The 23,816-nt window shown below is 36.1% G+C and overlaps 2 protein-coding genes and 2 non-coding genes across 6 annotated transcripts; 2 read left to right on the forward strand and 2 right to left on the reverse strand.

The window, feature by feature from the left end:
* The first annotated feature begins 1,624 nt into the window (after positions 1-1,624).
* Positions 1,625-20,904, forward strand: LOC135606037 (exocyst complex component SEC3A-like). Of its 3 annotated transcripts, none has more exons than XM_065096768.1 (25): positions 1,625-2,067; positions 5,189-5,265; positions 5,777-5,857; positions 5,980-6,047; positions 6,197-6,299; positions 7,810-7,955; positions 8,490-8,607; positions 8,838-8,942; positions 9,671-9,772; positions 10,870-11,007; positions 11,102-11,230; positions 11,321-11,401; positions 11,485-11,559; positions 12,191-12,364; positions 12,451-12,601; positions 12,726-12,790; positions 15,056-15,226; positions 15,375-15,454; positions 17,930-18,011; positions 18,232-18,329; positions 18,519-18,627; positions 18,727-18,795; positions 19,463-19,528; positions 19,868-19,957; positions 20,637-20,904. In XM_065096768.1, the coding sequence occupies exons 4-25, from the start codon at positions 6,028-6,030 to the stop codon at positions 20,745-20,747; spliced, it is 2,283 nt and encodes a 760-aa protein (XP_064952840.1). In that variant the 5' UTR covers positions 1,625-2,067; positions 5,189-5,265; positions 5,777-5,857; positions 5,980-6,027; the 3' UTR covers positions 20,748-20,904. The 3 variants fall into 3 exon arrangements, with proteins under 3 accessions (XP_064952840.1, XP_064952834.1, XP_064952826.1); XM_065096754.1 differs by lacking the exon at positions 1,625-2,067 and adding an exon at positions 3,571-3,954; XM_065096762.1 differs by lacking the exons at positions 1,625-2,067; positions 18,727-18,795 and adding an exon at positions 3,570-3,954.
* A 946-nt stretch (positions 20,905-21,850) lies between these two features.
* Positions 21,851-21,925, reverse strand: LOC135613829 (small nucleolar RNA Z105). The gene has a single exon (XR_010487387.1). It is a non-coding gene; the product is annotated as a small nucleolar RNA Z105 (small nucleolar RNA).
* LOC135606058 (pentatricopeptide repeat-containing protein At2g22070-like) lies at positions 21,852-23,606 on the forward strand. The gene has a single exon (XM_065096811.1). It carries the CDS (start codon positions 22,570-22,572, stop codon positions 23,452-23,454), a length of 885 nt encoding a protein of 294 aa, XP_064952883.1. The 5' UTR covers positions 21,852-22,569; the 3' UTR covers positions 23,455-23,606.
* On the reverse strand, positions 22,038-22,129 carry LOC135613915 (small nucleolar RNA SNOR75). The gene has a single exon (XR_010487400.1). It is a non-coding gene; the product is annotated as a small nucleolar RNA SNOR75 (small nucleolar RNA).
* Positions 23,607-23,816: the final 210 nt, after the last annotated feature.

Here is a 23,816-nt window from a genome sequence, read left to right on the forward strand (position 1 = left end):
GGAAAAACTAGGTTTACTTAGGTGATTACTCGATTTATGTTTGGATTCAAATTCGATAAAATTCATGGATGCCTCATCTTCTTGTCATTGTTATTTAAGTGAAAATGGAAACAGGTTGGGTTTTCTTTGGGTACCACGTTTGTCCGAACCATTTTTCGGACACAAATTTAAGATGAACAAGTAAAAATGTAGTTGTTGGAGTCAGATTTGTGTGCTTAGATCATCAGTCAAGGTGTTGTCATAACTAAGTTTTAATGCATTTAGTAACCTCAGTTGTCGAAGACTGTTCTGTGGATATATTTTTGTGAAATAGCAACGAACTTAGTGTAACTTGTTCCCCTTTTCTTTCATAAAGGTCTGATAGCTGTAGGATGCTCTTCTAACCTTAAAAATCATTATGAGAAAGTGCAAAGGATAGGAAGAATTTGGAAGATACATCAAGCATTAGATAGAAGAACATGTGTCAATTAATAAGATCAACTAAAAAAGAGAGACAGGATAAGGAAGCATTTTGAGGAGACCAGGTTTTCTGAAGTTGGAAGTCATTCTGGGAATAATACTTATGCGGTTTAGGTGCATTAGTGTAATGTGAATATATAATAGTCTGGAAGATCTTCAAGTTGATTGTTATATGCTTCTATCACCAAGCTTAGATGATCCAATAGTTCACTAGATAATGTCAAATTGATCGAAAGAATCATTCTCAGCCATTATTAGATAATGGAAGAACATATGCTCTTGAAGTATGATTGCACCATCCAATGCCTAATGGCTAAAAAAAGGCAATGCTTGGTTAGGGGAGAACATCCAAACCCTTCTTAGGTTTGCTACTCAGCATAGTCAAAGATTATCGGTTTGATTTGGTCGTATATTATTCAGATACTGAAGTTCATGGAAAATCACAGTAGCTTTTCGATGCATTAAACCTTCATTGACACTTGATTCAAAATCAAACTGCAGATTGTTGAGTTACAGCCATGATTTTTCTTATGGTAACAGGACAATAATTTCATCTAGTATTTGCATCGCTTCTTGCTGATAATTCTTTCTGGAAATACCTTATGCTGGCATATTCTTCCTTTCTCTTTTTCCCTACCTCTGTTCCACCAGCAATTTAGTATCAGTAATTTATGATGGTCTACTCTTCCTTTTTATCTTTTTCGTACATCTAGTTGCCTTTCCTCTGTCTGAAGCAAGTGGGATTCCAGTTCACCTGTTTGTGCTCTGTGCACTTTCAACGTTTCATCTGAAAAACCAGTGTGTAGGCACAGCTTCATTGCATTTTAGCAGGACACCGCAAACAATTTGATCAAATCCACAATCTTATTGTTGATGAGGAAAATATTAGTGCCGCATTCAAGCAGGTCATATGATGGAGAAGAATGGATACTTGCCGGAAGCATTATACTACTTTAGGTGTTCGAGTTTTCACATTGAAGAATGAGTGCAAACTCCTCTTACCTGGTTGACATTTTCCCCGTGTAGATCCGTAATGAAAAATTTTTAGAGCATCAGTTTATTTGGTGGTTAGCACCACAGTGATGATTGATGGATAGATAGATTCTAATCTTTGGCATGTTTTATTCCCCTCGAGATAAGTCTTCCTTGTGGGGAACTCTTGTGGTGGCAGATGGTGCAAGCAATAATCTTCTGCATCCCGGCATCAGTTATATGCGCTACACATCATATTATTCTCGGTTCTCAACAATCCAAGAGGGAGGAACTGGTTCTCGGTGTGCCATGGCTTCATGAGATGATGATGTTAAAAGGGTAAGCTGTAGGAATAATTGCAGCGAACCATAACGAAGGAACAGGAATGTAAAAACCCTGGCTCTTCTGAGACAAACAATGATCCAACATTGGCCTTTATCTGGATTCTGTCTAGTAGCAGCTGCATCATCTCCAAGTGGATCTTTTCAGGTGCTCATCATGTAAGGCATCACTCTACATGTCTTCTTTGAATTGGGTCATTCTCGAGCAGGTGCAGTGAACTGATGTCAATCGAGAATGGCTGAGTTATTGTTCTCTGCCTCTAAACAGACAAGACAAGATGTTCTGCAAAGAAAGGTAAAGCAGTTTCTGCAGTGTTTTGCTTTCTTAGAGAGATTATATTCTTTGAGAATATGAACGGTACTTGTTTTCTTGTTGAGAGTGTGGTAGAACACCGAGTATGGTGTCTTCTTTCCTTTTTCTTCATTTTCTTTTCTTTTCTTTTCTTTTTGATAATCATTGGGATCAGAGGTGCATAGCTGCTGAGGTCCAAGATTTTTCATGAATTATATATCTCATAGCTGCCCTTAAGAAGTTCATACCTACTCTAGCATATTGTTTCTTCTTCGTCTAGTTATTTTTCTATCATTTATTTAGGATTTGATGGATCCTACTTGTTTAGGAGGTTATATGTCCCTGTTCTTATCGCTAATGACACCATTCTATATAAAAGAATTTTTTTAAAAATATTTATAGTTATTTGGATATCAGGGGCTCAGGTCCAATTGGGGATTCACACGATGACCCTATAAGAAATATGTCACAAATGTATCCGATAAAAATTTCTTGATGATATGATCAAATCAACCATGAACAATTCTAGAATGATGATGTAACCAAATCAACCATGTCAAGTCTTACGATGATGATGTGACTATATCAATGTACAATGAGAACATGGTTAAATCAATCATCAAGCTTCCTACAGTAATAATACGGTCAAATCAAACCAACTTAGGCATGTAACATCATCCGATAGACACTCAATATGATTGGCAGCCTACTAAATGTTACGTCGATCTTGTGTCACTAATTGACACACAATAAGGGTGGTGCAGATGATACAAGAGATATGACACATAATCAGCACCACGGACCCATCATCCCCATCTGATTGCTTTGATTTGTCTAACACACCATCACAATGTTGTCGACTTAGCTTCACAACATTGGCCATATAATGTTGACAAAGAAAAATAACTCACAAATCGTTGCTATGTAACCTTTGGATTTGATGCATGATTATACGATTCATTGATGATCGAATGATGTGTATTATTGGACTCAGGGTATTTTTTTTGACTAAATATTCTCATTTACTTGAGTACTTAATCGAACCATCCAAATCGATATTGACTTAAGCATTAAAGGTGTCTCGTCGAAGAAATCTTCGATATAGTTTTAATAGAGTCTCGGACTCAATTCCTTAGTTTCCCAACAGAGACAAACTCGTGATTAGTTTTAAGTCCATCGATGTCAATTGAGGATTCTCTCAAAGTAAATAATTAATTAATAAATTTTAAATTAATTATTCAACTAATTAATTTTATTTCTAATCTATTTGCACAATCAAGAAAATAAAAAAAAATGAATCATTGAGTTTTCCTTAATCAGGTTTCTCAATCAAGGAAATGAACAAAACAGGCAAGTTACAAATTTAATATGTAACTCGATTTGTAGAGAATCCAAGAAAAATAACCGGTGATTACAATATATTTATTCCAGAAATTTTGATACAAACATTTACTTGAATCCGAACCGCTTTCGTCGCGTTTGTTACACTGAGTAGAATAGAGAGCGGGTCGGGAGTCGGTGCGTTACGGCCTGCGTCGAGACATACCGCAATTATCTCACGGGGTCGCCTCCCACGACAGGAGGCGAAACCGCAGTAAACGAAGAGTCGCCCCTCTCCTCTCTCTATCTCTCTCTTCGCCGGTTTCCATCCATCGCCAGGGGTGGACGCCCAAGAAGGGACTAGATTCGTCTCCCCCAGCAATCGGCGACGAAGGGCGGAGATGGCGAAGCCGAACGCTGACGACATGGAGCTGCGGCGCGCCTGCGCCGCCGCCATCGGCAGCGGGGGCAGCGCTCAGGACATCGTGCTCGCAATCCGCGTCGCCAAGGGCCGCGGCTTCTTGGAGAAGCTCGGCCGCGTGGCCACCCCCAGAGTTCTCGTCCTCACCAGTACGATTGCTCCGTTCCGCCCTCTCTCCCTCCTATCTTTCCCATTTCCGCGCTTTTCTTCGCCGAGATCATGTTATCATTCATCGTCTGGAACTGTTTGGAGATGGATTCCTTTTATTTACTGCTTCCTTCTTGCTGGATCTTGTTTTCTATTGGCACATTTTACTTGGTCACGGAAAGAGTACATTCTTAAAATGTGGCCTCGATCTGTGATTCGAACATTTTCTGGTTGAGATACTGGGGAAATGTTCTTTTTGTCTGAGTTTGTCACTAAGTTGGATCGGTAGATCATCTCGATGGGAATTACTTGCACTAGACAAAGTGGGATCTGGTTTGCTAGGTTACTCGAATCCTTGGCCTTACTGGTTGAGAAGTTGCAGGTTGGTTGATTAGGTATGCCTGTTGACTCTGCATCTGTACATCTTGACTAAGGTTGTCCATCCATGGAACTTCGGATTGATATGGTTCGACAAGTGACCGTGCACGTCTGGTTGTCTATGATGAACGACGATTGTGGTACTCACATGTCAGCTAACGATCTTAATTACAAGCGAGGTGGTGATATGATTTTAGCAAAGCGAGCTATCATTTTACCGCTTCATTTTTCGTGGTGATTGACCTTATAAAATTAATTGATTTTGCACAGAGTAAACCGTTTGCATTATTTTTGGTCACTTGTCAGATTTTATGAGTTGCCGTAGGGGGTCTTTTGGATGCACATCACCGGTGCTTGAAGCAAGCAATTGCAGAAAAGTTCGTTTGTTCTTGTATGTCCCATTGGTTGTAGGCTGATGTTTGAGGATTGACATCTCTGCTTTCTGCCACTAGTTGGCTAGTTTGATCTTCTCTGCTTTCTGCCCCAGGATCGACATCTTCACTTGGATTGACATCTGTAATGTAACTCATATCGGCTAGCTGCTGTTTCTGATTTTCCTTAATTCTAAATGATTAAGATGCTATTCTGGAAGTTCAACATGACAGAACGCTTTGTTGGTTAGTTTAAAAAACAATGCTCATAGTGGTCTTGATAACAAAAGGTCAATTGCTGCAGTTGAAATTGTTATCAGCGTTAAGAAGTCATAGGCATATCACTTTCGTTGGAGTGATTAATGACATCCTTCATTTTCTGTATGATGTCTAAATATTTTCTATTTTTAACTTGGTATCTATAACCTAGATAGAAAACTTATACTTTGCTGTTGATATCTCTGTATCTCTTTTTTGCTTTATGCAGCTAAACACTCACCCAAAGGTGAAAGGACAAAAGCTTTTCTTCGTGTCCTAAAATATTCCTCTGGAGGAGTACTTGAGGTAATTTTAGCTAATTTAGAGATAGAAGCAAGTAGATTCTTGTATAATTTTTATAACTCATCTGGTAGTATTATCATTTTTAAATTATCCTGATTTGTTCTGTCTAGGACATCTTCATTAATCAATCATTAGACAAGAGCTATGTATAATTTAAGGAGTTAACAATTGTTGGTCCAAATGCTTATTTTTCTTCTTTGTTGTTGTTTAATTTAATGACCCCAGCTTAAATAGGGGAATTTATGTCTTTTTAGTAGCTTTTATACCAACCATATCAAATAACTTACAAAGCCAAGAGAAATCCAAAATCAGCCATAGGTGAGAAAAAGTGTATTGAGATAACCAGCCAAAGGCAAGAGAGAAGTGTCAATAAAATATCAGGTGGTTACATGTTACCCCTTTCCTAGAGGGAAACAAAGTTGTCATCATGTTTATTTATTTTTTGCCTTCTATGACGTGTGGATATTAGTAAATGCTGACTGTTTCTTTTGAATAAACAATGTTGCATTGGTAGCCAGCAAAACTTTACAAGCTGAAGCATCTTACAAAAGTGGATGTCATTTCAAATGATTCTACTGGATGTACATTCATTCTGGTAATTCTCCTTTTTTTTCCATTTCTGGTTTCTCACATGTCTACAACTGTTAACAATTTCATTACTAGGCTCACAAAAGCTTTTATGATCATAATTCTTATGCAAGTGTCTTGACTAAATAGGGTTTCGATAATCTTAGAAGCCAGAGTGTTGCCCCTCCACAGTGGACTATGCGTAACATCGATGATAGGTGATTTCTGAAAAATATGTCAAATGCTTTAGTTATTATAGAACTTTTTCTCTTCATGTATTTCAAAACAACACTTTGTGTTGTTATTTAATTGAAAGAAGAAATGCTTTGAGATCTCCTAAGACACTTGATTTTTCTTTCATTCACAGGAATCGGTTGCTTCTTTGCATCTTAAACATGTGCAAGGAGATATTTCAACGTCTTCCTAAGCTTGTTGGGATAGATATTGTGGAGCTTGCTCTCTGGGCTAAGGTGCAAACTAACTTATAAAATGCATATCCTTTCTGTGCAAGTTTCGATAAGTTATCATATAGCTAGATACTTTTGTCTGGTTTCATGCAAGTCCATATGCTTGTTCGCAATAGTGGGATTCATTTGAAAAATTGGCTGCTCTGAACGTGCTCATGCGTAACTGTTATGACTTTGTAGTTCTCTGAATTTTATTCATATGCACCATTCTGTGCACTCCAAGTCTTGAAAAATTTAAGAAATATTTTTTTGCATTTATTGAACAGTCCAGTTATCAACATGCATCACATCATAGTTCAAATATTTTAAGAAATATTTGCATTTATTGAACAGTACATGCATCTCTATGCATCGCAACATAGTTCAAATTGCTTCAAGAGTTACATAATACCTTGATTTCCAGAGGAACATTTCTGAGTGAATTATGAACTTTCAAAGTAGTATCTGATATGAGATCTCTCTAATGCACACTTATCTGGATGTCTAGACACAACTTTTCTTAATCACAACCAAATACATTTTGAAACTAGTTATTGGTTGATCATGGATAAAGAACACACATGGACAAAAAGATAACAAAGTCTTCCCTAAATATTAAATGTTATAGTTTGGGCATGCAAGATATAGAAATGGTTACTTGATGAAGGCAATCATGGTTGGTCACAGCCAATGAGCTACATTGTGCTTCCCTTTATGTGTTTGGGAAGAGAAAAGAAAAAAGAGGAGAAAAAAGGTGGGGTGTGTGTGTGTGTGTGTGTGGAGAGAGTGTGCTTTGATGGCTAACCTGAGGCATATCAAATGTGTGTACTGGGGAGGCCATTGTGGATGAGAAAAGTAAAAGATATATAGCTATTGAAACATCTGATCATGAAGAAACACTTATTGAAGCACATACTGTTGGTACAAGGATCAACCTTCTTTTTTCTGAGACATGTCATTAGGTTATTCCTACAAATTATGCAATAACATGTGTTGATCATTAAGAAAACATGCTTGGTGATTTACATTGTTCAATATATATCTAACAGATGATAAATAAATATGCTCAAGTCTTAAAAGAGAGAATGACTCAAGAATTGCTTGTAAATATTAATCAAGTGTTCCATACTGAGATGTTAGAGATATGATGTGCCACTTATCATCATAACTCTGACATGCAGCAAATAACAATCCAGACCTTATTTTTTTGGCCACCTAGGTGTAGGTGGACCTGATTCATAACCATGACGTGATTGTTGCCTACCTAGGTGGTGGTTGTGTTGTACATTTTCATAAATCTTCAGTTCCAAGTATTTGGGGCAATATATGGCCTTTTTCCTGATGGCATATATGGAGAATTACCCTTCAAGGATTTCTCATTGTTTTTAAGGAGGTCCTTCAAGTTCATCACTGTTTCTGGTCTTTCTTCTTAATTGTTATTAGTGCTTTATATTAAAGCCTAGCAGCTTAGACTGTTTTCTATGGAGCTAACTGTGTAGGGTTTTGATTTTTTCATGTTTATGAATTTATCCAGGAAAATACACCCTCAGTAATTAATCGAGTGAATGCACAAGATGGACCAGCTACATCTGTTATGGAACAAAACGACCTGAAAGTTACTGTTGAAAAAGACCTTGTTTCACAAGCTGAAGAAGAAGATATGGAAGCTCTTCTGGGCACGTATGTCTTGTCTATCATTTAAATTGTTTATCTATTTTTACTAATTTTATTTAATGATACCAGGCGATATAGGTTGGTGTATCACTCGATATGCCAATAGCGTATAGGTCTGGTATGTTACTGAAATTGGTGACAAACTGAGATTTAAATCATTTTTTGAGAATTATGACGTTGTGATGTATGAGAAATGTATATGATCTAGTCTCCTATTCTATTATTTCCTTTTTCATTTTCATGATCCCCATGATCAATTAACTATAAATCTGAAATCTTGTAGGATATATGGCATTACCTTCTGGTGCACTGCTTAGGTCATTGGTAGTTGATAAAAATTTAGAATGATTTTCAATTATTGTTGTGATCTTGTACTCAGTTCTTTACTCTCAATTTACTTAAAATTATTATTGAAGCATGTTTTCTACGTTGCTTGTCCATTGTGAATTCCATCGACATGTCTGAGGTCTCTTGTTTGCTGATTATGTGTCATTAATGATTCATGTAATTAAAAAATTGGGACTCATTCTACTAATGCAGATATGTTATGGGCATTGGTGAAGCAGAGGCATTTTCTGAAAGGATGAAAAGGGAACTTCTTGCTCTGGAAGCAGCAAATGTCTATGCCCTACTGGAAAGTGAACCATTGATTGAGGAGGTAACTAAGATCTAATTCAGTTTACAAATAATATCATATTTTCCATGATAAAAAGAAATAGTGCATATTATGATTCCAATTTCACTTGCTCTATCTGAAAGCTGCTTTTTGGTTTGAGTGATGTTAAGGTGTGTCCCCAGTATATATATGTCAAAATTTTCATTGCCATAGTTCTAGTGGATATTCCCGGAGTTTTGTAGATTAATTCATGATATCATTTGAGTTTGCAGGTATTGAAGGGGCTAGAAGCAGCTTCTCTATGTGTGGATGATATTGATGAGTGGTTACAAATTTTTAATGTCAAGCTGAGACATATGAGAGAGGACATTGCATCGGTAATGTCTTGATAGTGATTTAAATTTAAGTATCATATCTTACTATCACAATTGAATTGTTATTAGAAATTTATAGAATGTTATACACTTTCTGGGGGGATGTACCTTGGCTAATAATTATATTTTTCCAGGAAATATTTTGGCATGCAAATTGCTTTATTGGTGTCTGTAAATTTTCTGCTTCAGGTCTATTCTTGTCCTGTCTATATTTCTGTTGAGAAAAGGAGTCAATTTGGCAAGTGAGTTTAGGTCTAAGAGCAACTTGTAATTATGATGATTAGTGGTTTCTATAAGAGTTTTGATATTCCAACTTATGTCCATGGTATTGAAAAAGAGACTAGTTGTTATATGCTAAAAACTATTAAGGCTTGTGCACTGTCAGTAAGTGAACATCTCAACCATGCTTTTTTTTGTATTATATATATAACCCAAAATAATTAAAAAACTTAATTATCATTTATGGTAAAAATAACTGGGGAATTGTTTAAGACAATAAGACATAATTCAATTTGGGTTCAATTGGATTGGTGCACATTGGTATGGTATTGTGTGAACTGTTAATAACATAAAATTCAAGAACTGTTGATATGTCAGTATATGATAGAAACTGTGGTTTGTTGGTACCATCATGCAGTATGGTTGTAATTTAATATGCTTTGTACTTTGTTTCTATTATATCTTCTTTTTAACCACCATAAGTGTCATACTTAGTTGACTGTATCTTGTAGATTGAATTACGGAACAACAGATTGGAGATGCAGTCCGTATGTAGCGAGGCACTTATTGAGGAATTGGATAAGCTTCTTGAACCCTTGCGTATTCCTTCCGAGGTCTGTTTTGTCATATGATTTAAATACACCAATTAAATATGGTTATATTCTACTATAAATTGTTAAAACTTGATGTATTTACTTGCAAAGCTTATACTTTTGTACCTATCCTTATGAAGTTATACCCATAGGTAACATGTATGCATGTATGTTTAGAAGAATCTTTTCAGAAGGAAACAACAACAAGTCATAATATCTCAACTATTTGGGGTGAGCTACATGAATCTTTTTTTTCCCACTACCTAGCTTTGTTTAGGGAAATATTGCTTGTCAAACCAAGATTTTTTTTTCCAGAAAGGTAAAATTTTATTACTTAACTAGATTAGTTGAACCTCGTATTATTGTTTCTTACTTACTAATAAAGTTTTTATGGGTTGCCACTTAATCTTTATTGACTCACCCAAAGTAGGGAATCTATTGGTCTCATTTGGGCACACCTTCGTCAAGTGGTTTTCCCTCATCATATCTTCTATGGAGTCATGCCTAATTGTTCACAAATGTAAATATTTGGTATTCTTATGTTTCTAAAGTATATTATATTTCTAATGTTCTAATGTAAATATTTGGTATTCTTATGTTTCTAATGTTCACAAATGTAAATAGCATGATCATCAAATTACGTACATCATGGATCTTTATCCTGAATATTTTTTTGTAAATTCATCAGTTGCTAAAGTGTGAAATCAAGGATTCAAAGTAGATATTTGATATACAATTATACTTATAGGAAGTTTGCTAGACACTTTTCCTATACTTTTAACATTAGTGGCAACTATTATGCATATCTTGTTTCATTTAATTATTACTACTGGATACCACTTTTTCTGATAAAACTCTGCAACAAAAATTTTGGTGAACTCTATCTTATGTTTTCTAAATCTGTAGGTCTTTTTTATCTCTTCACTTTTTCCATTAATTGTCTCATATAATAAATAATTTCCATAATTGATTGTCAGAAAATTAAATTGATTGTGTACTCACCCTATATGTATGAAGTTTCAGCCTTGCGGATCAAGTTGCATGCATGATAGATAACTTTAAAGAGCAAATTTGGGTCAATAGTTCCTAATTTATATATTCATCAAAACTTGTTTCAGTTTGCAGCATCTCTAACTGGAGGTTCATTTGATGAGGCACGTATGCTTAAAAATGTTGAAGCTTGCGAATGGTTGACTGGAGCGATTCGTGCTCTCGAAGTTCCAAATTTGGATCCATGCTATGCAGATATGCGAGCTGTAAGCCTTGTTCATTAACGTAAAACATTCTTGTTTAACCAAAAATTGCATATTTGTGATGCATGAAATTATAAGTTATTGGGCTGTTTTGCAGATTAGAGATAAACGAGCTGAGTTACAAAAGTTGAAGAATACATTTGTTCGACGAGCATCAGAGTTCCTTAGAAATTACTTCTCTAGTTTGGTAGATTTTATGATAAGTGATAAGAGCTATTTCTCTCAGGTATTTATTTGTTCCATCACTCTGTTTTAATAGCTGGTATTTTGTTTTTAATAAGTTTTCTAACTGAGCTTTTCTTTTAATGACATTTAGCGAGGACATTTGAAAAGGCCTGATCATGCAGATCTGAGGTACAAATGTAGAACTTACGCTCGACTTCTGCAGCACTTAAAGGTTTCAACATTCTGGAACTATGGCTTCAACTATAAGTTGTTTTAGTATGTGTCCCCTATATTTCTTTTTAATGTTTTCTTCAGAATCTCGACAAGAACTGCTTAGCCCCTTTGAGGAAGGCATACTGTCAATCCCTTAACTTGCTTCTTCGCCGAGAGGTATGGGGGATGTTCTTGGTTATTATTAGAGCTTACTTTTCTAATTTCCATGAAGTGTAGATATATGAGATTTCTACAGTGGATTATAGGGCATGTATCTTTTCTGTTGTAACTTAGATTACAAAATTTGTTGACTTGGAAAAAAGGCATATTTCCAGTTGAAGCAAAAGAGAAAATGACCTTGAGGTGGATTGACATTCTGCAATGGTATTGCATTACATGAACTTCAGGTCTTTAGCACCATGAGTCCTGGTCACTGCATCTAGTCCTTCTGGTTATATTTGGTTGTGCTGTGTGATTCAGTATTGTGATTACTTATCTAGAGTTTGCGTATGATGAACATTCATAGATTTGGCAGTATTTCTCCATGAGGTTGATTGCTTAAAGCCATTATGTATCTATACTGACTATGCAGTTAGAGAAATAATAATTACATGACTTAGATGGCACATCTTCATCCCAATCCTCTAATTTCTCCTTTTTCAGATGTCAAGCGAGGCACACTGAATTTGTTTAGTAATAAGTATAACATCTATAGTTATTGTTTCTACCATGGACTCTGATATCTAACACTAGTGATTTATGTGAGCAAAAATAAAGAAGAGTATCGCTTTTGATTTGCACTATTCAGGCTCGTGAATTTGCAAATGAACTTCGTGCAAGTACTAAAGCATCAAGAAATCCAACCGTTTGGCTTGAAGGTTCCACAGGTTCCAGCCAGACAGCAAGTAGTGCAGATACTTCCACTGTATCTGAAGCATACTCCAAGATGCTTACAATCTTTATTCCGCTTCTTGTGGATGAGGTTTTTCATTTTATTTCAGAATGTACTGAAATTATCATTCTTATTATTGTTAAAATGTTTGATTTTTTTTTTCTGCATTTTTTAAGAGTTCCTTCTTTGCACATTTTATGTGCTTTGAAGTTTCTGCACTTGTTCCGGCTGGTGCTTCTAATGGTAAGAAAAAGGGATCTGATGACAACAGTGCAAGTGATGATGATATAAACTTGATGGATTCTGAAGTAAATGATGTTAAACAAAGTAAGTGTTTTCTAGATTTTTTCTTTCTTTCATCATCGTATATCCAATCATTTTCTTGATTTTGCTAGTAGAGCTATTATCAGTAGTATATCCAACGAGAATTATCTTTTGATGTGACCTCCAGGTAATAACTCTACTGAGTTGGGGGCACTAAATGATGCTCTCCATGATTTACTTGATGGAATCCAGGTAACTTTCCTTTCTAAAACAAGATTATAATATCAAAATGTTGTTTGATTTTTTTTTTTTTAATTTGCAGAAGCTTGTTGTTACTATCTTGTCCATGTCTCAAGCATTGTATTTAGTGAACATAAACAATTTGATAAAACAATAAACATTAGTAATAATTTACAAAGATCTAATATGATTGTTTTACAAAATTTATGCTTGTTAAAACTTTTGTTGTACTTTTGAAACTTTGGATCACAATTTAAAATTTGATTAATACTTAGTAGAAATATCTAATATGAAAATAGATCGAGAAAGAAATTGGTAGATTGAGAAAGTTCAAAAGGTTGATAGAGATCGACAAAACTTTGACTATATTTATTCTTTGAGGTAGCCTGATAATTATATGAAACTCAAAGGTAGTTCAGAGTAAGGAAGACTTTTGCTGAACTTGGTTTTCTTTCATATCATATTTTCTAATATTAGATGATAGTCCATAAAGATCTATTATGGTAGATTTTAGAGAAGAAAGATATGTCCATTAATTGTATTAATATCATCAAAAGATATGTGTGATGATATAGTCGCTAGAGTTAAAACTGTTAAGAGTATTTTGAAACTTTTTTTTTTTTATTTTAGGATTGCATCAAGAATCAACCTTAAGTTCTTACTGTTTTACATTGACATTGAAGAAACTTATGATTATATACATGATAAACCACAATTTTGTTATTATCTGCTATTGATACTATTTTAATTAATGAGAGTTTAAAGTTATGAAGACGAACCTTAGAAATAGTTTTAAATTGAGTGGGACTAACATTCAATATATGATATGTAATTTTAGTAATACTAAAGAAAAATTAAGGTTGCAATTTAGATGGATGGATAAGAAGTTCTATGAAGAATTAGGCTTGGGTATCTGGATCAATTGTTTAACAAGTTAGAGTGGTTAATGAAGATATTGTTTATAGAGTAAATCTGAATAGTTAAAGTTGAGAACAATTGAACGTAGTTCCGATAGAGGATAAAATGAGAGAAATTTATGTGAGATGGTATGAACATTCTCCAAAGAGATAAATGTTGTAACTAGACGTGATGTGACAATTAGAAGAGTTAGTGGAAGACCTAAGAAAACTTCATTAGAAATTATAAATAAAGATTTGTATACTTTTAATTTGACAAAGAAGATTGTTTCATACTGAACTTATTTGATCCTGAATATACTGAACTTATTTGATCCTAAATAGTTGACATTGTGGCTTGTTATTGTTGTTGTTTCATGTTGGCTAACATTGGTGCATATGTAATCCAATGTGGTTGTAGATTTGTCAACTTTCTCAAATATTCTTGGAGGCCATTGAATCGTGGCTTCTTGTGCATGTGGCTTGCTTGATTAATTTATTAACAATAATCAGAATGGTTTGCTTTATTTTCCTATTAGCTATCAGTTGTTTAAAATTTAATGGACGATTGGTTGTGAGACGATCAAGTTCTCCATCACCATTAGATACAAGAGGTAGTATCATGCCATATATTATCCAACTGAATACTAAATGCACATCAGGTGCATATGCACAAAGTTCAATCCTTTAACCAGTGTTGGATAGTAACCTTGGCATAAAAGGCAATGTGTGCCTTCTAAAAACCTGCATAACTACAACTTTCCTGTGTATTCTGCATGATAGTTAGGACCTTCTGTTTTCTTTTGCCTGTTTAAACAAGTTCATCCTTTTCAGACCTCCAGAAACACTTGGGGCTGGAAGGGATTATGAACGACTAACAACTAAGTGACACATGGAGGTTACTGAGTTGCTTAGAATTGATGACAAACAAATACTGTTAACTATAAGTTCATTAGAACATAATCACTTCTGCCTTTGTTAGAGCCATTAAACTTCTGCTTCATTAATTGTTCAAAGACTTTGTTCTCTTGCCATCTTTGATTCTTCACCATCGAACTCTACGTGTTCATACTTTTATAGGGGTATGACATTTCTTAGTCCAGAACTAGATTGATAACATAATAGTATGCCCTATTTGTATTATTGTCTTGTTGAATTCTTTTTGTCATTTTCACATTTTTTGCACTGCTTCATTAATTAGGTCTTTTTTATTTTAAAACCCAAATTAGCTTATCTTTGCCTCTTTAACAGTGAGTTTATTTCTTTTTCCTAATATATTACTTGATTTTATATTATGAATCTCATGACTGATGTTAAGTTGTGAATAATTATGGTTATCATGCATTAATTAAAAATATGATATGCTTTTCTCTATTTTTAGGAGGACTTCTATGCTGTGGTTGATTGGGCATACAGGATCGATCCTCTCCGCTGCATATCAATGCATGGGATCACAGAGCGCTATCTTTCTGCACAGAAAGCTGATGCAGCTGGATTTGTACGTGAGCTGCTTAAAGACTTGCAGACTAAGATATCAACACAATTCAGCAGGGTCAGTGTTGTCCGAAGTTATGTGAAAACTTATGCATCTTTTGTCTTTTCTATCTCGTCTAGTAACCAGATAAAATTTTGTTATATCTCATGCATGGATCTGTTGTATATTCACTCTATATCAAATAACTACTAGTTCTTTCCTGCAGTTTGTAGATGAGGCTTGCCATCAGATTGAAAGGAATGAACGTAACACAAGGCAGATAGGAGTTCTATCTTATATATCAAGGTACATGTGTACAATAGAACTTAGAAATTATATTTAAGGTGTTTTTCCATATCAGTTCTTAAGGTCCTCTCTTACATATCAAGTCTTCAAATATTCCTATATATATATATATATATATAAAATCTTAGACATTTGTCATAGTAGACCTTCTGTTTGATTGAACTAAGTACATTCTAGTTAAGATTAACTAGTGTTAATTGGAGTAAGAAACAACAGATCTGGCCCTCTTTCGGATCGTACCTCACATCTAACATTCTTTGGATGAGATGGGAGATTTTAGATGAAAACGATTGGTTTAAAGATGAGAGTAGGTGGGAATTGCAAGGTAGAAGAAAATGAAGGGGAGATGGGAGATAGAAGATAGAATGTGTTGGATGAAGATAATAGAAGATGAATGAGATCAACAGATAAATGAAGGGTTAGAATGATCCATATTGTATCCCTTATTAAAATGTTTAATGCTTGGCAGCTATAGAAGAGAGGAGGAAAACAAATTGATGGGTACGACTTATTAGGCCAGTACAATGTTGGGTGAAATTGATGTTAATTTGCCAAATTGATAGGGACACATAGGAGATGGAAGATGAAAGTGATTGGGTTATGGATAAGGAAGATAGAAGGTAATGAAGTGGTCGGAAACCAAACACAGAGGAATTCAATTGAATTAAGAGAAGGTGGAAGAGAGACACAATTGGAGATAGAAGGGAGATTGAAATAACGATAGAAAATGGAAGATTAAGCAGAGAAGAAGATGAAAGAGATGGGACTTAGAGATTAAAAAAAAAATTTGGTGAGAAAGATTTAAAAGATTGACAGGTTAAAATGATCCATATTGCGTTCCTTATTAAAATGTTAACACTTTGCGGCAATAAAGGGAAGGAGGAAAACAAATTGGTGGGTCCAACTTATTAAACCATTACAATGTTGGATGAAAGTTATGTATTGAATTGATAGGGGCACATTCCTTCAGGAAGGGTGACAAGCTGCCTAACTTCTTTCCCTTGGGGTCTGATGTCAGTGTTGTCCTATGTCAGCTAGATCAACCAAACCTGGGTTGAAACAAAATCAAGGATTGATATACATAACAGAGAGGAGTTAGGGATTATCAAGTTGATGTATTGTAATAAAAGATGTGTTCTTAAGAAAGAAAATAATGCAGGACTAACATGAAAATAAGGCACTGAACAATAATGATTATAGACTGGCACATTATTGACAATGAACCTCTATATTAAAGATACTCCTAGTTCTGATTAATCACATGTATCTGATGAATCCAATCTTATACCAACCTGTCTATCTTAGCTCTGTAACTATCAATTTTGTAAAGTGCTGCTGTCATTGGTTAATTTTATAGTGTTGTGTCGATGCACTTGATCTTTCATTACACTTTTGATCTTGTTTCCTTGTTACAATAATGAGAAATGCTTGGTCATATGTTGGACTAAGGAACATTGAAGAGGCCAAGGAGATTTTTTATTGTTTTGCATTGTGGAATCAAGAGACTTCACCAGCATGAAAAATTGGAATAAAGGTGAAAGAGGAGATTAAGTTTACTAAATTGAAATTACGGTGTCATGGCTTCTGTATTTTCCTTCTTTTACTTAGATACAGATCATGAATATAAAACACATTTATTGTAGTCAAGGTGGTTATTGTCCTTGATTTTTTTCCCATCAGAATCAATTTTTTCCCTCCAGTGTTGATAGCTTGGGTTGGTATGCAGTAGGTAGCTATTTGCATTCACCAATGTGCTAGCGAAATTTGTCCATTTGTCGAGTTAGTTACAATGTTTAGTTGAGGGGCTTGAAAGCAAGGTAAACAGTTTCAAATATCGTCCGTACTGGGCGGTATGTACCGGTCCGTCAGTTAACCGGTATACGGACCGCCTATTACCGAACGGTATATATATATATATATATATATATATATGTATATGTATAAGTATGTATATTTACATGTGTATATATACATATACATATGTACATATACATATATGTATATGTATATATACACATGTAAATATACATACATATACATACACATATACACATATATACATATACATATGTATACCGAAAACTGCGACGTCTCCCCGTGTGGGAGAAGGAAAAAATATATGTATATATATATATATATATATTAAAGGCGACATCGTCGAAAAAGGTGAATATATATATATATATATATATATATATATATATATATATATATATCGAACAGTATACCGCTCGGTATATAGTATCGTACCGTACCGAGCGAATGTCGAAATGTTGGTACGGTACGATATTTCAAACCTTGCTTGAAAGTATTAGCCATTTGTCTATTGGGTTATATGTTACAGGAAGATTGTTTTGCTGATCACATAATTGATGAAACGCAAATATCTAAACTTGAAATTCTACACAATTTGGAAGGTTGATTTTGTGTTCTTATTGCTTGTATGTTTGTCTATGTTTATGTGCATGTGGATAGGTTTGCCACCCTCGCATCACGGATGGAGCAGTACATTCAAGGACAATCTAGGGATTTGGTTGACAAGGCATATACAAGATTAGTAAGTTAAAGTTGCTAGCTCTTAACTGTTGATCAATCACTTGTGCTGTTCTTGTGCTATTTCCTTGATGGAAGTTTAAGAAATATAGTGCTTGCTAAGTTGCTATAAAGATTGCTGGATAGTGCTTAGAAGTTAGAACCAGCTTAATTAGTGCAATATGTAGTCTTTCTTAGCAATATGTTTATGACTGTGAATAATTGGATTTCTTTTTGTTTGTCAGGTGAGCACCATGTTCACTACCCTGGAGAAGATTGCACAAAGTGACCCAAAGTCTGCTGATGTTATACTATTGGAGAACTATGCAGCTTTCCAGAACAGGTTTTTAAGAAAGAAAAATCATCATATATTGTCTTCCAATTTGTTCAGATATGATTGTTATGCTTTTCATCTTTCTTAATGTCTGATCTTCCTCTTGTTATGCATATTATGCTGATGTCATGTCAAAATTATGCTAGTTTTTAGTTTAGATTATGTGTTAGCTAAAATTAACTAATTCTTGGTTTGCAGTTTATTTGAATTGGCCAATGTCATCCCAACACTAGCAAAATTTTATCATCAGGCTAGTGAAGCATATGAACAATCTTGCACACGCCATATTAGTATAATCATTGAAAATGTAAGTGCTTTTTTTTTTTTGCAGCTTAGAAACATCGAACACATGTATTTAAAATATTTAGTGGGAACTTAGTGTGATGTTCTATTTTTTTTCCTGCAGCAATTTGACAAGTTGTATCAGTTTTTCCGGAGGATTGATGATTTAACGTATACAGTGCCCCATGAGGAAGTGAGTCATGAGATCCTAATTACTATTTATGTTGTCATATAATAGAAAATTTGTACATGAGGAAAATTAGTTCCTTACACTTGCAAATTCCAGAACAGCTCTATGTAAATGTAGTCATACGAGTAGCTCAGTTATTGTGTATTTTCTTAATAACCACATCATTTTGAAGCTCTCAACAGTAGCAATTTCCCCCTCCTCCCCCACTGCATCCCAAAAAGTGTCCACGTGGCTAAAAAGTTCCTCAGCCTGTTCCTCTCCTGATTTGTTTTTTACCCTTTTTTATTTCGTTAAACATATGGTTTCAACTCTTTAATCCTTTCTTCAAATTAACTTTATTTCTTTATGGCTTTATTGCTTTTGGGCTGAATTTGGAACTATGGACCAAGACTACTTTATTGTTCCTATATTTGCATCGCATTATGCTCAAAATGGTTCATGTTATTGATGTTATCTTGTGGATCATCTGAGCAAACGATGCACTTGAGTTTTGTGTACTTCTGGTATTGAATACTGAGCTATTCTGATGGCACCAACCCCTTGTTGGTTTAACAACCTGCTTGCCTTTTGAACATAGTTCTCTTTTTGTCATAGTTAGATAGGAGAGAAAAATGATTGCATGTTATCTCTTTTTTTTTGTTTTGTCTAACGCTTGCTTTGATGTGCACAGATTCCTTTTCAGCTTGGACTGTCAAAAACAGATCTCAGGAAGGTGTTAAAATCCAGTTTATCTCAGGTAAGACAGCACCCCTAGAACCGCATGTTTCTTGATTGCCAGACGAGTTATGGCAAAATCTGTTTGCCAAATTAAGTCCCTCCAAGAAAAAAAAGGAAATTCTTTTAGAGACAACCTTCAGATGTCTCATTCCATGAAAAAGTGTCCTTGATTCTTAGATTTGGCTTTTCTTTTCATGGTTCAAGTTAACACTCTCACATGATCTGACCTGTTTTTTCTTGTTTTCTTTTTTTTTTGTGGTTATTTGCTGACAGTATATCTTGCTTCCTAATCGAGTTCTTGTTTTGGAAGCAGCAATCAAGCTCTTCAGCACACTTATAGACAGATTCTTGTTTGCAGGTTGACAGATCCATAAATATGATGTATAGAAGACTGCAAAAGACTTTAAGTTCTGAGGAATTGCTGCCTCCTTTATGGGACAAGTGTAAGGTATGTTCTGATATCCTCTCTCGTAAGACCGTTTGTATATTGACAAAGATCAAGTACCATTTATTGTTGCATTAGACAAAGGGAAATGGATGCTATGATGCAAAATATATAATACATGAATCCTTGATGCATCATTTCGGCAGACATGAGAGAAAAATTTTGGATCTTAACAATTACACATAAGGTTTAGATTACAATTTTGGCATATGCATGCATACGTACATGTCAGTGTATAATATATAAAATGGCCACAAGCTGATTTCATGTCTGAGCATTGAATTGAGAGAAATTTCACCCATAAGATCCTTAGGAAGTGTGAGGAAAAGAAACATTCAACTTAAGTTGAATGATGAAAGCAGAATTTCAGTGGTACAAGGGGCCTTTTTTTGGTTCTTTATCCCTTCAAGAAAGTTAAAATCAAGTAGTTTATTTGAAAGCAATTTGCTCTTTCATCTTTCCATTAAGGGATAAAATAATAATAGAAAGAATTGAAGTTTTGATGGCTTCCTAGTTGGGATAAAATTATAAAAGAAAGAATGACTGGCATTGTAATTGCAAGAGAACCAAATAAGTTTGCACTTCCATTGAAATAGTCGTTTAGGGTTTTTGACCATTAGTGCTGACAATACAAGTAGATATTTTAGATACCATATGATATGCTCATTTCGTAACATGGCAGAAAGAGTTTTTGGAGAAATACGAAAGCTTCGTGCAGGCTGTCGCCAAGATTTACCCAAATGAGAGCATGCCTCCGGTGTCAGAACTGAGGGATCTTCTAGCTTCGAGTTAGATGCGAACTGAGAATGTCTGGATTTCCGATGATTCTTCCATGTAAATCTTATTTCTGTTTACCTTTTGTTCTGCGTTTCTTGTTGAATCCAGAAGCATATATTTTTGGTGATGCTATATATCTTGTTAAAACTATTCTTCGAATGGTCTTAATCGAATACTCCGTCCTTGATATGGTATCATCAGAAGCCAGATTTTCCAGCATTTGGACAAATGGTACTTAAATTTTGCAGTCAGGCATTTCTGAAATTTATTATTGCTTCGAGTCCCAAAGTAATTCTAATACATCCATCGTTTGTACCATGTCAGTTTTCTCGTGATGGCACAATAGTCGCAGCAGGCAGTCATCCAAAATACCATCGGATAAGCACAACGGATTTTGCTGCAACAGGTATTTTTGTCCATGCACTGCTGAGATAGGTAGACAAGCCAAGACCTATCAAAGGTATATATAAAATTATCGATTCCTTTATGTTTCTATCAAAACCCGCCATGCCAAGAAAAGAGGATTACAAGAACGTTATCTTATTCAAAATTTCGTTTCCTGTGTCACCACAATTCAAGCTCACTGACGCTAAATAAAACAGTACATCGTTGTACCGTAGTGTCATTGTTGACGACAGACACATCTTTGCAACAATAATCATCCTGATTGTTACATTCTTTCAATGTAGATGCACCCACGCAAAAAATATATCGGGACCGCATCGTAACCTTCTCCGCGAGTTCGCCTACGCAGGGCTGCCCACGCATGACGCTCCTCAAACGCTCGAGGTCAGCCACCCTAACCAAAACAAACAAATTAAGACAAACAAACAATATATTAATAGGAAAACAATGCATAATGTCCATAGGATGTGATCATGAAAGGATTTTTTATATAACTCTATTTCACTAATAGAGTTAGGGAGAAATATCACGGCCACTTCCATGACAAGATTAGGGAGAAGCCTGGAGGACATGAAACAATCTTTTTTGTTTCTGATGAAACCTCAAAATGTATTTGTTTTCTCATGATTACTACCAATCACCATCATATACACTGAGAGAGTGAGAGAGAAAGAGAAAGAAAGAAAAGAGCATCGACAAAAAAGAATCAGGCATTCAGAATGAGTAGGAGGTTTTACTTCGCTCAGAGAATGAATTCTCAGACGCAAAAGAGGTTCCTCATCATGCCTCTTTCAAATCATCTTAAAAAGTGTTCTTTTTTAACCATGAAAAATCACAGCAAAAAAATTAAAACAAAAGAAACAAGTATCAAGAGAAGACGGAGACGGCGAGGTGAGTTGGTTTCTCTCAGACAAATGCCTCGATTCGTCCTCATGTGGAATGGAATGGATAAATCGGACTCGTCATCTATGTTTAATCTTCTCATCACCGAGAAACCCACCGAATTCCAATCGTAAACCCCCCGTCAACGATTAACAATCGAAACATAAAAGAAAAAAAACAAAAATAAAAGGAACAGAATCGAACACTCAGAAGAGCAGCGGAGAAGAAAAACACAACGGCGCGGCGACCGTCCTCCACGGGATGGGCGAAGGTCAGATGATGGAGATGGGGTTCCTCGAAGCCATATATATAGGGTACAAATCTAGGGTTAGGTTTCCGCTTAACGAAACCCCGCTCTGGATTTACTGAAATGCCCCTTGTCTACAGTAACATTCATATTGGGCCGTATTATTGGGCCCTCCATCGCTATATCTTACGGGCCTTTTGTTTTCTTTCAGTTCTTTTCGCCAAGGGCGATTATTACAGTTTTGACCTTGTGTGTCTCCTTCAAACGGACGAACTATCCACCCCCGTTCTCTCCACAGGCGATAATGGTTTCAGGTGCTGCGGCAGCTGCTCTCCTCAGCTTCCATTCTCCCTTCAAGCTGCGCCACTCGGTGGCGCACCAATCCCCCCTCCCTTGCTTCCCCAAGAGGGTTGACAGGTTATCACCTTCTGGAGCTGCGACTGAATCCGATCTCTCAGCTGCCTCCTCCGGCGCTCTTGCTGCAACCGCTGCTGCGCCTGAAGCGCTGAGTTCACATCGCGGTAGCACCGCTTCTGATCTTGAAAGCTTATGCAAACAAGGTAGAATAGAGGCGGCCTTTGAACTAATTGATCGGATGGGGAAACGTGGGATGCCAGTTCAACCCGGCGATCTTGCTCTGCTGCTCCAAGCTTGCGTCCAGTCGCGGTCGATTGCCCTCGTCAGGAGAGCTCACCGACGGATGATGAGAACTTCGTGGAGATCCTTCAAGCCAATCGTCGACCAATTGGCCTCTGTCTATTGTAAGCTGGGCAGCGCCGAAGACGCGCGCCGCGTGTTCGACGAAATGGTCGTTCGTCCCGGACTGGCCAGTAAAGGCGAGGCGGACCCCAAGAGGAGGGAGGCGTACGAGAAAGTGCAACGGTTGCATGAGGAGATGAGAGCGGCAGGGTACGTGCCGGACACGAGGTTCGTGCTGCACGACATCGACGAGGCGGCGAAGGAGCAGGCACTGATGTACCACAGCGAGAGGCTGGCCATCGCCTACGGCCTCATCAGCACGCCGCCGGGCACCACGCTCAGGATCATGAAGAACCTCAGGATCTGCGGGGACTGCCACAACGCCGTCAAGCTCATCTCCAAGATCGAGGGGCGGGAGATCATCGTGAGGGACAACAAGCGGTTCCACCACTTCAGGGATGGTGTCTGCTCCTGCAGAGACTACTGGTGAACACGTATCTGCTATCGTTTATGTGACGCACTTTTGACGGACTAATTATATATTAGGAACGACCTTTTATCATTAGTGTGGTGGTCTTTACCGTTTAAAAAGTTGTATTATCATCTCTATAATTATAAGAATAAAATATCTATATTCATTTACCCTATCAGTTTTATTAATAGAAACATAAAAACAAATAACAAAATAATAATAATTTTAACGTTCATGGACGATATCAGTGGTGACGGACAGTAGCGTCGTTGGCATCAACACTGATGTAGTTGCTTGATTGTCTCTAGCAATAATAAGGTCTACTCCCATCATGACATCACTCGCCTCCACGAGGAATGCATCGTCGACCTCATTGTCAC

Source organism: Musa acuminata, chromosome BXJ1-2 (genome assembly GCF_036884655.1).
Source record: "Musa acuminata AAA Group cultivar baxijiao chromosome BXJ1-2, Cavendish_Baxijiao_AAA, whole genome shotgun sequence".
NCBI classification, from domain to species: Eukaryota; Viridiplantae; Streptophyta; class Magnoliopsida; order Zingiberales; family Musaceae; genus Musa; species Musa acuminata.

What these genes read in the sequence shown, in the direction of transcription:
- LOC135606037 (XM_065096754.1), top strand. Translation starts at nt 3,786, where the DNA reads ATGGCGAAGCCGAACGCTGACGACATGGAGCTGCGGCGCGCCTGCGCC. An exon ending in GTGAACCATTGATTGAGGAG is followed by an intron (nt 8,608 to 8,837) that starts GTAACTAAGATC and finishes TTGAGTTTGCAG; the next exon opens with GTATTGAAGGGGCTAGAAGC. An exon ending in ATACAGTGCCCCATGAGGAA is followed by an intron (nt 18,796 to 19,462) that starts GTGAGTCATGAG and finishes TGATGTGCACAG; the next exon opens with ATTCCTTTTCAGCTTGGACT.
- LOC135606058 (XM_065096811.1), top strand. Translation starts at nt 22,570, where the DNA reads ATGGTTTCAGGTGCTGCGGCAGCTGCTCTCCTCAGCTTCCATTCTCCC.